This window comes from Pinus tabuliformis, chromosome 6 (genome assembly GCF_031772625.1).
Source record: "Pinus tabuliformis cultivar Carrire ecotype Pingquan chromosome 6, CPIR1, whole genome shotgun sequence".
Lineage (NCBI taxonomy): Eukaryota > Viridiplantae > Streptophyta > Pinopsida > Pinales > Pinaceae > Pinus > Pinus tabuliformis.
Genome location: NC_142292.1, coordinates 1,555,742,382 through 1,555,758,842, shown reverse-complemented (window position 1 = coordinate 1,555,758,842; position 16,461 = coordinate 1,555,742,382). Strand labels below are relative to the sequence as shown.

General features: G+C 37.3%; 1 protein-coding gene and 1 pseudogene across 1 annotated transcript; one reads left to right on the top strand and one right to left on the bottom strand.

Annotated features, from left to right (window-relative positions):
- Positions 1 to 3,202: 3,202 nt before the first annotated feature.
- On the bottom strand, positions 3,203 to 5,266 carry LOC149264663 (disease resistance protein UNI-like). Its single transcript, XM_089400307.1, has one exon. The coding sequence runs from the start codon at positions 5,264 to 5,266 to the stop codon at positions 3,203 to 3,205; it is 2,064 nt and encodes a 687-aa protein (XP_089256433.1).
- Positions 5,267 to 13,652: 8,386 nt separating this feature from the next.
- On the top strand, positions 13,653 to 14,619 carry LOC149264662 (presenilin-like protein At2g29900; annotated as a pseudogene).
- The last annotated feature ends 1,842 nt before the right edge of the window (positions 14,620 to 16,461 follow it).

The window sequence follows — 16,461 nt, the reverse complement described above, 5'->3', positions numbered from 1 at the left end:
GAAGGAAGAGGTCGACTATGAGGATAATTTTCCCCCACAACAAAATGGGCTACCATCCATACACTCTTTTCCTTGGCAACACATAACTATTGGAAGTCCATCAAATGGATGTAAAAACTACTTTCTTAAATGGATATCTGAAAGATAATGTTTTTATGTCCCAACTAGAAGGATTTGTTGTGAAGGGTCGGGAACATAAAATATGCAATCTTGTAAAATCCTTGTATGAACTCAAACAAGCTCCTCGAGCCTAGTACGAGAAGTTAATTGAGCATCTTCTGAAACTCAACTTCAAACATTATGATCTTCATGATGCAACTTTGTTTGTCAAGAAAGTTGGCAAAAACGTTGTATATCTTTTGTTATATGTAGGTGATATTTTGATGAGAAGGAACAATGAGAGCTACATTTCAACCATAAAGAATGAATTGAGGAAATGTTATGAAATGAAATACTTGGGCTATGTTCACTACTATCTTGGAATTGAAGTAACTCAACATCCAAAGTTGATATTCCTCTCTCAGAAAAAGTACAATAGAGATATGTTGAATAGGTTTGACATGGTTGAGTGCAATCATTTGACTACTCCAATGGAACAAAACTTAAATCTCACATCCACTGAAGGAAAATAATTTGAGGATGCAACGAAGTATAGACAACTCATAGGAAGTCTCAACTACCTAACTACTTCTAGACCAGATATTTCATTTTTTGTTGGAATCCTCTCCAGGTTTATGAAAAATCTTTGTGAGGGTCATTGGTCTGCTGCAAAAAGAGTTCTAAGGTACTTGAAGGGAACTCAAGACTTTGGACTTAAGTATACACAAGTGGGAGACTTCAACGTGATTGGATACTTTGATTCAGAATTCGATGGAGATAAAGAAACTGGGGTATCTACTTCAGGTTATGTTATGAGTCTTTGATCAGGAGTCATCTCTTAGAGGTCACACAAACAATTAGTTCCACCAGATTCCACAAATGAGGCAAAATATATGGCAACAACTGAAGCAAAAAAGGAAATTGTGTGGCTAAGGAAAATTCTAAGAGATTTGCATGAAAAACAAGTGCATTCAACTCCTCTCATGATTGACAACACTTCTGCAATAAAGTTGGCCAAGAACCCAAAGTTCCATGATCGAACGAAGCACATCAATACAAAATACCATATGATTCAACATCATGTTGAGGCCAAGACAATCCACCTACGCCATGTTTCCACAAACGAGCATATTGCAGACATCTTCACCAAAGTGCTTGGAAGAGAAAAGTTTGAAAGATTCAGAATGATGCTTGGACTCACCAACATCCCTTCATATTAAGGGGGTGAATGTTGACACCTAATCTTTGGGATTAGGTAAATCCATGTAAATATTGTAAATAGAAAATAAAGAGAATTAGAAGACAAAGAGACACTGGGAGATGAAACCTAGAGTCTCTCCACTGGGAGATGAAACCAAGAGTCTCTCCATGTATATATCTATGATCCATCTTAAAGCAAAGACACAATTTCATTTGAGGAGTTTCCTCCTGACCTAACAAAAGCGAATAACCAAAATATTCATAACTAAAATCAACCCAAATTTGTGAGCATTGCATCTCCATATAACTAAACAACTACAAATTTATGGTTGTGCAACATTGTCATAACCCATTTTCAATTAATTTTTTTAATTAAATAGCAAAAATTTTCCATTATCCTATTGAAAAGTGTACATGAGCATAATCACCATTATGAGAAACAAAGAGAGGAAGATCTGTAGCAATGGAGGTTGTCCTAGCTTTTTTGCCTTCATTTCCATGCACTCATAACTTATACTATTAATCACATTTTTAAAAATCCAAAATTTTAATTAAAAAGCAATATCACCAGCATAAAACAATAATTTTACTTATATAGCACGTCTCAAGAATTTTTTTTGGAAATTCAAGTTTCAATTATCAAAATTTATTTGTATTTCACTTTTCTTTTTGAAAAATACAAAAAAATAACATTACTCAAGTCCTTTTCTTCTATTCTTTTATATATATATTAAGGTTAAATTTTAATTTGTTGCAGTTAAAATGGTTAAATTTTAATTTGTTAAATTTTAATTTGTTGCAGTTAAAATGGTTTTTTAATTGCATATTTGGATTCAGCACCCTCGAAAACCCCTGGGACGCTTTCATTGTGCAGAAACTAGCTATCAAACTTCCGATTCCAATAAATTTTTGCCGGATTTCGATAGGAAAAACCCGCTGGAAAAGCTTTCAAAAAGTCGCGTTATAGACTATTTCTTTTTTCTTTCTCTTCACATATGATATATAAATATGAAAATGTCGAAGACAAAAACATATATAATAAATTGATAAAAAAATAGATTACATTTATTAATCATTGATCATAGTACATAGAATTTTAGAAATATCTATACACTTCTTGGAGGAAAAGGTAAAACTCTCCATTCCAAAATTCACCGTTTCTCGAAATTCCTACTTCTCTTCCTACCCATATTTCTTGCAGATACTTTTTCAAGAGTATTATTGCGCTGGTAGTGGACATGGTTACCACTTCTACATTTGTATTTGTTCTTTTGATTGTTTCAAGATTTTCTGAAAGTTTTGAACAACCATACAATCTTATACTATGAAGGCTTTTAAGATGCCAGTGACCTTTATCATTAATGCTTCACAAAGCATCAATGTAAAATTTTCAAGTTTGGGCATTGCACCTTCTTGGAGCATGGGCAACTCTTCTAATTCGTCTAACCTAACCATTGAAAATGTCTTCAACATAGGAAATGCCCCCATCTCTCCAAATTCTTTAGGAATCCTTTTTAACTTCGGACATTTTACAATATCTAATTTCCTTAACTGTCTTAGATTTTGTAAATGTGGGAGTTCTTCCAACATATGACAATTCCATAATTTAAGATGATTTAAATTTTGAAACTGATAAAACCTATTTTCCATTTTAACTATGTGAGAGCTCTTTAATGAAAACTTCTTTAACTTTGACATATTAGTAATATCTTCAGGTAAAAAAGCTGTGACGCTGATGTTCAAGTTCAATGTTTCCATCTGAAGCATCCTCCCTAAAATTCCCTCCGAAATTGTTTCTCCATTGTTCTCCAACCATAAATATTTGAGTTGTGTTAAATTCCCCAGGTCGTTAATGGAAGCCGCTTTTTGACCTCTTTTAAACACTCGCTGACTCCACGCACTGCTAGAAACCGAGAGGTATTGCAAAGAAGTGAGCTGTGATATGCCATGCGGCAGACTTTAGTGCTCTCAACTTATGAATGTCCCACGGTAATTCTGTAATTCCAGACCTATAAAGATCAAGGATTTGGAGATTTACAAGTTTGGAGACAGATGCTGGTAGCCTTTTGATTGGCACGTCCGGTAATCTTAGGCATGCAAGTTGTTTCAAACCGCCCATACTTTCAGGCAATGATTGGATGGACGTACTACTCAAATCCAGAACCTTAAGAGAGATCATGCTCTCAATCACCCTTCTTGGAATTTCTCCCAAATGTCTGTTCCCAGCCAATGTTAATGTGCAGATTTCTGGAGCTCTGAAAGACTCTGGAAGAAAAGCCAACTGGTTGCCAGTCAACAAAATTCTATTGCGTGCTAAACATTCATTTGCATCCAATGTTGTGAGACCCTTACCTATGCCACAGTAGAAGCCCTCTTGCTGCTCAGCAATTTGTATTCCCCAACTACGCACAACGTCGTGCATCCTGAAATATTGCACGCAGCCATCAATATCTCTCACTGTCGGTTCAATCAAACAACGGTCTGCTAAATTGTTGAGGTAGATTCTTCCGATCTGGAATTGGTCGTGGCCAGCCTGATTTTCCAGCAGTCCTTCTCCTAACCACAACATAGTGATGACCTCTGCCCAAATAATTTGGTCTTCCGGAAAAGAAGCAGCTAAGTACAGAAAGCACAATTGAAGAATAATGTTGTGGTTGCCCAGTGCGTCGTAACTCAACCTGAGGCAATCATAGACTTCGCTGTTGGCGTTTGACAACCTGTGGACTGCCAAGGCCCATTCTTGGGCATCAATAATGCCTGCCATTGCCCTCCCTACTGCTTTGATTGCCAAGGGAAGCCCTCCACACTTTGTACACACAACCCTCGCCTTTCCTTCGTCGATGTTTGCTGGCAGATTTCCACTGTTATGTGGAAAAGCATGATAAACAAACAGCCGCCAACTATCATCCTCCATCAAATCGCCTAATTTAATCAATGTGGACTTATCTGCATTAACTCCCATCTCCAGCAGCGTTTTCTGGTTCCTTGAACTCACAACAATTTTGGAGGTGGAATGGTCGGTTAGCCGGAGTAGACACAATTCCTCCAGCAATCTGCGACCCTCCTCCCATACATCATCCAGGAACAACGCAAACCTTTTCCCCTGCATACTCTCATGCAACCATATTTTTATGGCTTCTTCATTCATATTTTGATCTGGATTTATGTTTGCTTGCATGCCTATTTGGGAAGAGAGTTGATTCCTAAGATTTGGGAAAGATGGAGACTGCGAAACAGTCAGCCAAAGCAACAATCCATGGGAAAATAAACCCCTCACCTTTTTGCTATTGAAGACGGACTTCAGGAGGAGGGTTTTACCAGAACCGCCCTTGCCAAGCACGCCAATGCACGAAAAGGAAGACTCACCCTCTGCCTCCATGACTGACTTCTCTAGTGCTGCAAAGGCATTGTGTTGCCCCACGATAAGGGGTTCGTTGATGAAGAAACCTCTTGAAGCATCAGGTTGGGTGGGCGTTGCAGAAGTAGAGGCTCCAACTGGAGAGGCGCACAACTCTTCGATTCTTGCAAGTCTCTCTTGGAGCTCCTCATTTTGGAGCATGCTAATCAAAGGAACTGATTGGAGATGCTCTCTGATATCTGAAATCAAACGAGTAATCCTTCTACTCGTTTTATAACGAGAAATCACGTCATACTTAGCGATTGTACTGCATTGTTGCGCCATTGCTGATGCTGGTCGGAGAAGCGCATCCAGCTCCTTAAGCCATTTATTAACAGCTGAGGGTCTCAGCTTATTGTTGCTTTGAGGAATTGAGATTTTCTGGCTATTTAATTGCAAGCGATAGTGCTGGATCTCCTTCAACTTGGGCTCAATTTCCATTACCAGGCGCTTGAAATTGGCCAATTCTTTCTTGCAACGTAGAGCAATGTTAACGTGATCGATAATTTGGTGGACAGCCATGTCTATGCCCACACCAATAAATCCAGATACGAAACCAGGATCACCCATGATAAAAAAATAAGTTCAACTCCCTTGATAGCACAAAATAACAAAGCCCCTGAACGGTGAATATCAATATTGAGAAATCTCAAAATGAAAAATTCTCTCCAGCTAATGAAATCCTCAACCAATATTAACACTACAAGAGCAGAGCCTTGTGGAAGGGAACCAGAAATTATGTAACTAAAAACCAACCCGGGATTGTGAACACTAATGCTGAGATTTTGTAACCTATAACTCTCATACATTGATAGATAGGACCAAAGAATTGCACACTTATAGTTGTGAAGCAGCGTCATAGTTAATTTTTGTCATTTCAATAATGAAAAAAAGATTCTTTCAATTTTTTTCCAAGGATGTGAAAGAGCATGATCGCCATTATAGCAAACAGTGAAAACGAGATTTGTGATAGATTGTGCGGTAATGAGTAATGAGGGGCCTTCCAGCTCCCGATGCTTTCTTTTTAATGGCATGATCAACAGAATTCTTCATTTCATTTGACACAATTGTTTATCACTTATTCTATTATTTTTCATTGCCCAATTTTTGTTGGGATGCGGGAGTGACGATAAGTTTGTGTTTGATAATTTACACAGAAATTTTCAAAAACACTGAATCTAGTTATATAAACAATAAGTTCATGGTTATCTTAGTCCATCTTTTTTAATCCCAACAATCAGTTAAAGAAGCGTAGCATAATGAGATTCCATTACCATTGGCCCCACTTTCAATTTCACCGAACTCAGAGGGAATCAGTTAAAGAAGCGTAGGATAATGAGATTCCATTACCATTGGCCCCACTTTCAATTTCACCGAACTCAGAGGGATGGATAACTTTCATCATAGGAACTTTGTTAATTTTCTTTTCCTCACTTTAAAAGAAAGTTCTGGGAATTTTGTCTGCCAAAAGGAAAGGACAGATAATATTGAGGGCCCTTCCTTCTCCCCCTGCCTTATCTGAATGATGTGAACGAGAAACACTCTTCCTTTGGACGAAAGCAAAGGTAATGCTTTTTTTATAGATTTTGTTTAGATTTGATAGAGATTTTCTCGCCAAAAGGAAAGGACAGATAATTTTGACGGTCCTTCTTGCCCCCCTTGCCTTATTCTGAATGACTGTTCTTTTGAACGAAAACAAAGGTAATGCTTTTTCATAGATTTTGTTAGGTTTGATAGAGATTTTCTCGCCAAAAGCAAGGGACAGATAAGATAATTTTGACTGTCCTTCTTGCTCCTGTTGCCTTGTTCTGAATGAAAATCAAGGTAACACCATTATGATTATGCATTTAATGTTTTTTTTATTTTAGATTTTGTTAAATTTGATAGAGATTTTCTCGGAAGGATAAGTTTTGAATTTATTAATATTTTTTAAATTATTAAATTCAATTATATATTTAAAAATACATTTAAAAAGAAAATCACAATTTTTTACAATAACTTACTCCCAAAAAAAATATCACCACATTTTAAGGCCGATTATGTTTTTTTCCCTTAAAGTTATGGAAATTCCAGCGATATTTTGAAAAAATCTAGCAAGGATTTTTGTGAATCTATATAAAAGTTGTCAAACTTCATAATTTTGTGAATCTATATAAAAGTTGTCAAACTTCATAATTTTACCCCGATTCCAGCCACTTTTGACTGTCCGAGCAATTCCTCTGCCTGTGTAGGTGACTCCCATTCTAACCCATAAAAGTAAAATACTTCTAATATTTTAGACTACTCCATCTTTTATTTCTCAACAATTTGTTGTGTGACACCCCTTAAGAATTTTATGAATTTATATGCTAGTTTTAATTTATTCTTATTACAATTATTATTTTTTATGAACTTTGAAACTAACCATGGTTTATCCAAAGGAATATAGTGATTCATACATGGTTGAGACAAAAGTTTTTGAATATTAAAAGAAAAACTTTTAATATATAATTAAATAAAACTCTCCAAGGAGTTAGGTCACTTATAACTCTCTTCTTCCTGTAAAAAAAGACAATTCCAAGGAAGGCAGAGCTTTTTTGATGAGAAAAGACCGTGAGGAACAAAAGGAGAGAAATCAAGGAAAGTGAAAGTCTCACACAGGATATTGTGCAGGTGAACAAGTCTCACACAGGACATTGTGCAGGTGAGCAGGACGCTGCAACTTCTGAGGAGTTCTTGAGCTAGACTTGGGCCAGTGGAACCCTTGAAGAATCCTTGCAAGTTGGGACTCTAAAACGGACCAATGGTCTTGAGGTTTGGAGGTTCGAAAACTTAGGATTAATACCTATATTGTCTGGACGAGTGGAAGCTCGGGGGGAGACTGGACGTCATTGCCAGCGTCACGGTTGGTAGGAGAGACTTCTTGGTTTTGGCAAGGAATTAGATAAGTACATTTACATTACTGTATTTGTTATGTTTCTTTTCTTTTAAAAGAACAACATTTCTGACTGAGGAAATAAAAAAAGAATTGGATGAAGAGTACATCTTTGTATAGAAATAGAACTGTATAGTATTACTTCATAGCAACATTTCTGACTAAGGAAATGAAGAACAAAATTGGATAGTATATGTCTGGTTTTAAAAGAAATTTGAATTGTACTTGTATAGAAATAGAACTATACAGTATAACTTTGTATGGAAAAGAAACGAGGCGGAGGAAAAAGAAAGAAAACAAGTATACTGTGGAATAACAAATCTTTCATATATTACTGATGAGCCTAGGTATTGCAACAATAATGCTGCAACTCCTAGGGCTACCAGCTTTACTTATCAACCCGGGGTTCGTACAAACTTGGAGGTGACAGTGCTATATGCACAAGTAGAAGTGAAGGTCCTGCCTGTTGTCACTGTTTGTCTAGCAAGAGACCCCAGAGGTTCCAAGCCAAACTTCTATAGGGTCAGAAGAAGCTTAATTCTTTGATGGAAGGAGAGAAAACCTATTCTAAGAGAGAGCTACTCTACTGCAGTAATGAAGAAAACATCATGAAATGCTAAACTTACACCATAACCTAACTAACCAATTAAACAACTATGCTAAGCAGAATTGTTAAATTAACACTAACCTAATGCTAATTATCTAAGTTGCAAAAGTAAAGAGCATCAAAACTAGACTAAGGTGTAACAAAGAAACTTAGGCTAAATTAGATTTCAAGCGGAAAAAGCAATCGGAGGTCGAAATCAGTGAAAGGAGGACGTGAGGGAGCAACAATGCATAAGAACCATTGGATCAGTCAGGTGAAAGGAAAATGAACGGCAGAGATTGGATCGCAGGAAGTTACGTAGATAGATGGGAGAATAGGGTTAACTAACAAGATGAACGGTGGAGATTATATCGTGGCGGTTGAGTGAATAGATCAACGAACAGGGTTAGCCGGAGATGGAAGGCTGAGATTATATCGCAGAGGCTAAGTCAAGAGATGGACGGACAAGATTAATTGGCAGATGGATGACGAAGATTAGATCGCAGGCAAAAGAAACGTGCGGAAATGACAAAGCGAGTTTAGAGGGCAGTAAGCTGTTTATCGCGTGCCCTCAAAGTTGTAAGTGGTTTTCTAAAATTTTGCGCGATTAGCCTAACTGGGAGACACGTAGCACGGAGAAACCACTCTCATCGTGTGCCCTCGGGTGAATAACGATCGAATAGAAGTCCACGCGATATTGCGCGATAGTTGTCGGATCTGGTGAGGCAGATCAATGGTGGAGATTTGACCGAGCTAGTTGGTGAGCGGGTGCGCGATAGCTGTTGGATCTGATGAGGAAGATCGACGATGGGGATTTAAAGTGCAAAAAGTCGCATTAAAAGTGAATTGGGCAGTGATTGGGAAGGTTTGTTGGTGATCGGACGGCGAGGAAGCGATGTAGGAGGAACGTGCTGGAGGCAGTTTCAAATGAAAATGACAGAGAAAACCAGTGTGGGTGAACAAATAACTACATTAAACAACGAACTCCATAGCCCATGTGAGAACCAGAGACTGTGTTTTTGGGGTTGCTGGAGGGTCCCTTCCTCAAGTCATGGTCCCAAAGGGAGGAGATGAGGTCGAGACACCTGTGCACAACTTGATAGTGATTTTTTTCCTTTAACTAACCTGTGAACTGAAAGAAGGCATAAATGAAAGTAAATTAAAGCACAACGCAAATGAACAGAACCAGAAAGCTACTTCAGCAAATAACCAATGAGAAACCATGAATCTATTTAAGCAAATGAACAAGTAAACCAAAAAGCTATTTAAGCAAGTAAACAGAACCAGGAAGCTACTTAAACAAATGAACATAACAGAACTCTATGCTAGCATAAATGTACAGTAAAGAGGAGTTGTGGCTGCTTGGGTTGGGCCCTAACCTAAGAGCTTCAGCCCTCGAATTTAACTCAGAGTTGGCTTAAACAGAACTCATTCTTATTGTGGAAACCATGGATTATAGAGCAAACTATCACAAGTTTTAGCAACTCAGAAATAAAACAGAGTTTTACAATAGAAGTCTGAATCCTACTGAGGTCCTCAGCCTCTCTATTTATATATTTGAAGTTTCTAACGACTTCCTTCCCATTAGGGAGGCTTGGCCTCTAACTCAAGAAAAACTGGTTTATGTCACTTTCGCTTGCTTGGATGTCTTTTAGTCTTACAGGAGCGTAATAGTTAACTTTAATAATTTCAATAATGTAAAAAGCTTCTTTCATTCTGTTTCCAAAGATGCAAAAGAGCAGTGTCGAAATTGTGGCCACAACGCAGTTTTAATTTACATAATTGGAATGTCCCAGAAATTTCCAAAAAAACGCAAATGTAATTATATATTAACAACACACTAAAAAATCCACAATCTCACTGAAACTTTTAGCACCACATTCCGTAACCATGGACCCCACTCTCATACATTAGAGACGACGGCATCTTTTATAATTCCAACCATCAGTCAAAGAAGAGCAGCATTATTAACGGCATGGCATCTTTCATAATCCCAACAATCAGTCAACGATGGCCAGAATAATTATTACATTCAGTAACCATAGACCCCACTCTTATGCATCAACGACGATGGTATCTTTTATAAGCAATTGTCTGTATGTGAGATTTTTTTTGAAAAGTTTTCTATTTAATTTGTCTACGGACTATTTCCTTTCGTAATTCCAACTATTAGTAAAGACGAACAGCATAATTAAAGTCCGTAACCATGGCCCCACTCTCATACATCAACGAGGATAAGAAATTACCCCACTGTTATACATCAATGACGATGACATCTTTTATAAGCAATTGTCTGTATGTGAGATTTTTTTGAAAATTTTTCTATCAATTTGTCTACTCCCTTAAAGACTACTTCTTTCTATAATTCCAACCATCAGTAAGGACGAACAACATAATTAAATTCCTTAACCATGGCCCCACTCTCATACATCAACGAGGATGGCATTTTTTATAAGAAATTATGATGGCATTTCTCATGGAGTCTTTTACGGAAGCGGAGGAAGGAACTGCCACGGTAAAAAGTGGTTGGAATTTGGGCAAAAAAAATTCAAAAAATCATGTAGTAGTAGTGTTTGAATCATGTTTTTGATGATGGAAATGGATTCAGCGTCATCAAAAACCTCTAGGACACCCAAAATATTGTAGATTGACAAACTATAACTAGGATTTAGAAAATTCCTACCGGATTTTATACAAAATATGACCGGAATTTCTATGATTTTCAAGGCAAAAAAGCAGTCTGGTTAGACTAAAACATTTCTTATAAGCAATTGTTTGTATGTGAGATTTTTTTTGAAAAGTTTTCCTATTATTTTTTCATTTAATTTGTCTAAAATTTGACAAGGATTTATTGAAATCACAAAATTATCAATAAACTCTTCACAATAGAAGTGCCTTAAAGATTTTTTAGCACGTTGAATTTATTTGTATGTGAGATTTTTTTGAAAAGTTTTCCTATTCATTTTTTCATTTAATTTGTCTAATATTTGACAAGGATTTATTGAAATCACAAAATTGATAAGTAAACTCTTCACAATAGTAACAAATTTAAATAAATTATAGAGCCAATAATCACAAAGCTTGTAGACAAATTCCATTGCAAACCCCAGCTACTTATTTATAATTTTGAGAGGGAAATTATATCAAATTTTATTTTGAAAGGAAACTTGACAAATAAATAAGTTGGCGTTATTAGGTCCTCTTCAGAAACCTCCTTTGGCTGGATTCCTTGGACTGCAATGTGTGTTGTTTTAGCCTTCTAACAAAACACTCCAAAATCTCGTCCTTTCTCACTAAGTGCCAATGAAGAACTTGAAGTGGTTCTCCCTCTTGACTAGCTAGGGTGGATGTTTCACTACCGAAACTAATTACCACCAGCTAGTGTGTATGGTTCCAACACCAAAACTAATATCTCCACAAGGGTTTCACCTCACACAATAAGCTACTAGAGCTCCAATATCAATTCATCAAATATCCAGTCATCTACCAATCAACTCCCTTCTTTTTTTTAATAGTTTTCTCCATCCAAATACCATGGGTCATCTTTTAATAATAAAGTGACTTTGTATGTCTTGATTCTTAATTAAATCAAAAGTCACTTAATAATCCCTTTTTAATTTAATTACTCACTATCACCTTTAGGATGACATTAAGTAATTCAATTAATTGACTCCTCTTTTCTGTTCTCGAAAAGGGACATTACAGTCCTCCCTTCCTGAGATATCTTGTCCCAAGCAATCCAATCCTGTATTCCTGGGTCCCAAACGAACCTGGAGAATCGCTACTGCATACATTCTAGAATCTGTATGCCTAGTCCAATTCCTCGATCCTAAAGCCACATTGGGAATTGACACTCCCATTGCCTGAAAACTCCCTGTTCCCATATTCAAACCGAGCAAGAAACTATCCACAAGCATTCCTTACTATCCTATCATAATGAATTGTCTTCCTCCCTTGAAAAATTTGAAGCCCCAAGGAGCCAAGCAGTTGAACTACTTTCTTAGCAGATCTTGCATTTCCACTGTCAACCATAAAAAAATAATGAACTTGAAGAGGAAATAGCTTAAGTATCATTTTCCTGCACTCCGTTCTTTCTCAAGGACATCCCTTTCCTTTATTTCATCGGATGCCTCACTGCCAATTTTCTCTTCTTGTAAGCCTACCTTTTCCTTCCTTAGCTTTTCAAAAAGTGCAACTGCAGAAGAAAGTGCTGATGTGGGCTTGGAGAGATTGGTTGGAATGGTTCACATTCAGGTCTTGGAGAAACAAGGATAACAACAAAAAATTGATGAGCTGCTACATGTGTTTGAATGACAGGGTGCAACATGGTCAGTAAAAGTTGGTGAAATAGAGCAGCTGGAAAGCCCAGCTGTATATATGACTAATCAATTACAAAAGTTATTATCTGAGAAAGAATCAACATGGCTCCATTTATGGCCCTTGCTGTAACTGGCACAACTGAAACCTTCTTCAATATTGTAGCCATCATATCAAATACTGGTCCAGGATCTCCATCCTTTTTCATGAGTTCCATTGCATATGTCAGAACAACTGATGGGACTGTGTTAATATCCTCTACTCCATTTCCTCTAACCTCACAAGGCGGAGCAACTTTAAGCACCTTGTTACATTAATGAGCCAAGAGAGCCGACCAATTGCATTCCCATCCACAAGACACTTAAATTCTTCATTTGGGAGGTCACATCAGCAAACTTGATGCTTACAACCTTCAGCCAAATCTCCAATTTTCTTCACAGTCATCCATTGTCGAAAATCTATTGCATCCAAGCGATATAATGAGGCATCACTTCTCTGTAAGTCTTGTGCAAACTCAAGAGACTCATCATATGGCTGTCTTAATTTCCCTATAAGAAACCAAAAGACTCGAATACATCGATCAGGTGATGTAGTCACAAATTGTTTACCATCAGGACTGACCTCTACTGCAGAAAAGCCTCCCGGGCGAAAGGCGGCCGAAGAAGGCCAGAAAAAGGGTCACTATCATCTCCTTAACTGGTCATCGTCTTTATTTTCTTTGCCACTCTCATATATGATGAACAATCCTCTAATTCAGACTGGAAAAAATTTGGGGGCGCTCTTCTAAATGCCCTTGTATTTGTAGTTGTTGTCACAGTGGTCACGTTCCTGTTGGTATGCCTTTTCTATTACAGATGCACGAAGTTTCTTCGTTTTTACATGGGTTTTGCAGCATTCGTTGTGTTGGGTTATATGGGTGGGGGCATGGCCGTGCTTTTGGTGCAAGCTCTCTCTATACCCATTGACTGCTTTACTTTTGGGGTTGTGCATTTTAATTTTGCTGTTGTGGGGGTGTTTTCTGTTTTCCTGTGCAAAGTGCCCATAATTTTCACCCAGGGTTACTTGGTACTCATAGGCATGCTTGTTGCATTCGGTTTACTATGCTCCCCGAATGGACTTCGTGGGTGCTGCTTGTTGCAATGGCAGTATATGATGTTATTGCCGTTCTCATCCCCGATGGCCCTCTCAAAATTTTGGTAGAGCTCGCTATTTCAAGAGATGAGGAAATCCCTGCTTTGATTTACGAGGCTTGCCCTGTTACGAGAAAACCCCACATCGCAGTCCCCGAGCGTGAAAATAAAAATGCGCTTCTTCCTCGCAGTTGCCCTCTAGCTACTGAAAGTGAAGAAGAAGAAGAAGAAGCTTTGATAAACCCCTCCCTTCCTCCATCTGTGCAAAGATTAGAAAAAGCCCTCCCGCAACAACAGATGGGAAACATTTGGAAGAAACTAGCAAGTTCAGGTTCGAGATCTGCGTTATTGAAATCCTTGAATTCAGGATGTGATGAGAGCACTGCCTCTGCTTCTGCATCGCTACCTCATGAGGATTCTATTTAGGGTTTCAGAATAGCTGTCGCAGAGGAGGAGGCGGAGGAGAGTCGTGTTCACGGAGACACAGAGACACCAGCAAAAGAGGAATCAGTTCCTCTCGTAAATCACCAGGTGAGGACTTCTTCTTCCATATATGTGAATCAACAAGTGCGTTCTTTGCCATTGCCTTCTACACTACAAGGATTATTGACCCAAACTGATAGTGATAGTGAGGGGAGGCCGCACCCAAATGGGATTGAAGATTCTACACACACAGATACATACCAACAGGATGGGATTGGGCTTTCTGCATCTGGTGCAATTAAACTGGGATTGGGTGACTTCATATTCTACAGTGTATTGGTTGGAAGGGCAGCTATGTATGATTACATGACAGTTTACGCATACTACCTTGCCATAATAGCAGGCCTCGGTGTAACATTGATTCTGTTGGCCTTCTGTCAGAAGGCTTTGCCTGCTCTCCCTGTTTCAATTTCTTTGGGTGTAATTTTTTACTTCTTAACTCGTAATGGAAGCTTTCGTGGTTCAGATAATGACTCACCTTTTGCTTTTTTGATATTAGAGCAAAATAACTCCAATCCCCAAAGTTGCACTTAGCTTGAATACCCTTAAATAGACCGCTGGATATCGTGAGGCCACAAATCAACTCAGCTCTGACAAGGGAAGCCAAATTTTCTTTGTTGTAAACTTATAAATTCAGCACAAATAGCATTGATTCTGTTGTATTCTATTCTTATCATTTCCTTCGGCAAAGCAATATACTCTGTAATTTGATTTTGTATTTGAAATTTATTGCAAGAGGAAATCTATGGAAAAGCAATATACTCTGTAATTTGATTTTGTATTTGAAATTTATTGCAAGAGGAAATCTATGGAAATTTGAAAACATTATTCTGATTATTTTAACAAACGACAAAGAGCGTTTAGAAGGGTAATTGCACAATGATCTAGTCCAAGAAAACAAGGTTTTCCACAAACCAATTAACTCTTCTAAAAAAATTCAACAATTCCAATTTAAAAATCCTATTGGCCTCTCTTTGTACCTTTTGAGACAATTGCTAGTTTTTAAGATGTTGAATTTATATATGTAATCAAAAAACCAATTTAAACAACACAAATCAAGATTTGACCACAAATTTTTTCACCATATTCAACTACAAATCCACAGAAAAATCCAAAATATCACACTTAAAGACGACTACCTTTTACAATTCCAACCATAAAATCCAAAATATCACACTCAAAAACTACTCCTTTATACCAACCATCAATGAAATACCAACAACATAATTAAATTTAATAACCATGGACCCCACTCTCATACATCAAAAAAAAAATCCAAAATATCACACTCAAAAACTACTCCTTTTATACCAACCATCAATGAAGTACCAACAACATAATTAAATTTCGTAACCATGGACCCCACTCTCATACATCAATAACGATGACATGTTTTATAATTCCAACCATCAGTCAAGGACCAACGGCATAAATAAATTCCCTAACTGTGGACCCCACTCTCATATATTAACGATGATAGCATGTTTTATAATCCCAACAATCATTGCACGAAGAGCAACATAATTAAATTATGTAACCATGGACCCACTCTCATACATCAACGACCATGGCATCGTTTATAATCCCAACAATCAGTTAAATCAGAGCAGCATAATTAAATTCTATAACCATGGACCCACTCTCATACATCAACGATGATGGCATCTTTCATAATCCCAACAATCAGTCAAGGACCAGCGCCATAAATAAATTTTGTAATTGTGGACCCCACTCTCATACATCAACCACGATAGCATCTTTTATAATCCCAATAATCAATCCACAAGGAGCAGCGTAATTACATTATGTAACCATCGACCCCACTCTCATACATCAACGGCGATGGCATCCCAGAACTAAATTTCATAACCATCAACCCCACTCTCATACATAAACAACGACGGGATCGTTTATAATCCCAACAATCAGTCAAATAAGAGAAGCATTGTTGTTGAGTTTAGCCGTAAAAGCATAATTTATAAATAAATTGAAGTTGCAGAAAATAATGGTAAATAAACAAGATAATAAAATTATCAAACACAAAGATTGACATAGTGTTACGTGGTAAAACCTTTTTTGTCAGAGAAATATTTACGATAATCAGTGTTTTTATTATTTAAGGAAGTTTTACAACAACCAAATCACATGCATACTTTATCCAACCATTCAACCCACTCTCCATTTTTTTTATGTTTTTCATATTGCCTCTATAGGCTTACATGGATAAATTCATATTTTTTCAAAATCCATCTGGTTACATAAGAAATTTTTTACATAAAACAAAGAAGTTCCTTTTATATGTTTTTTCCAAAAATTTAGATTAGGAAAAACAAAC

Coding starts and splice junctions, on each gene's coding strand:
- LOC149264663 (XM_089400307.1), bottom strand. CDS start 5,266: ATGGGTGATCCTGGTTTCGTATCTGGATTTATTGGTGTGGGCATAGAC.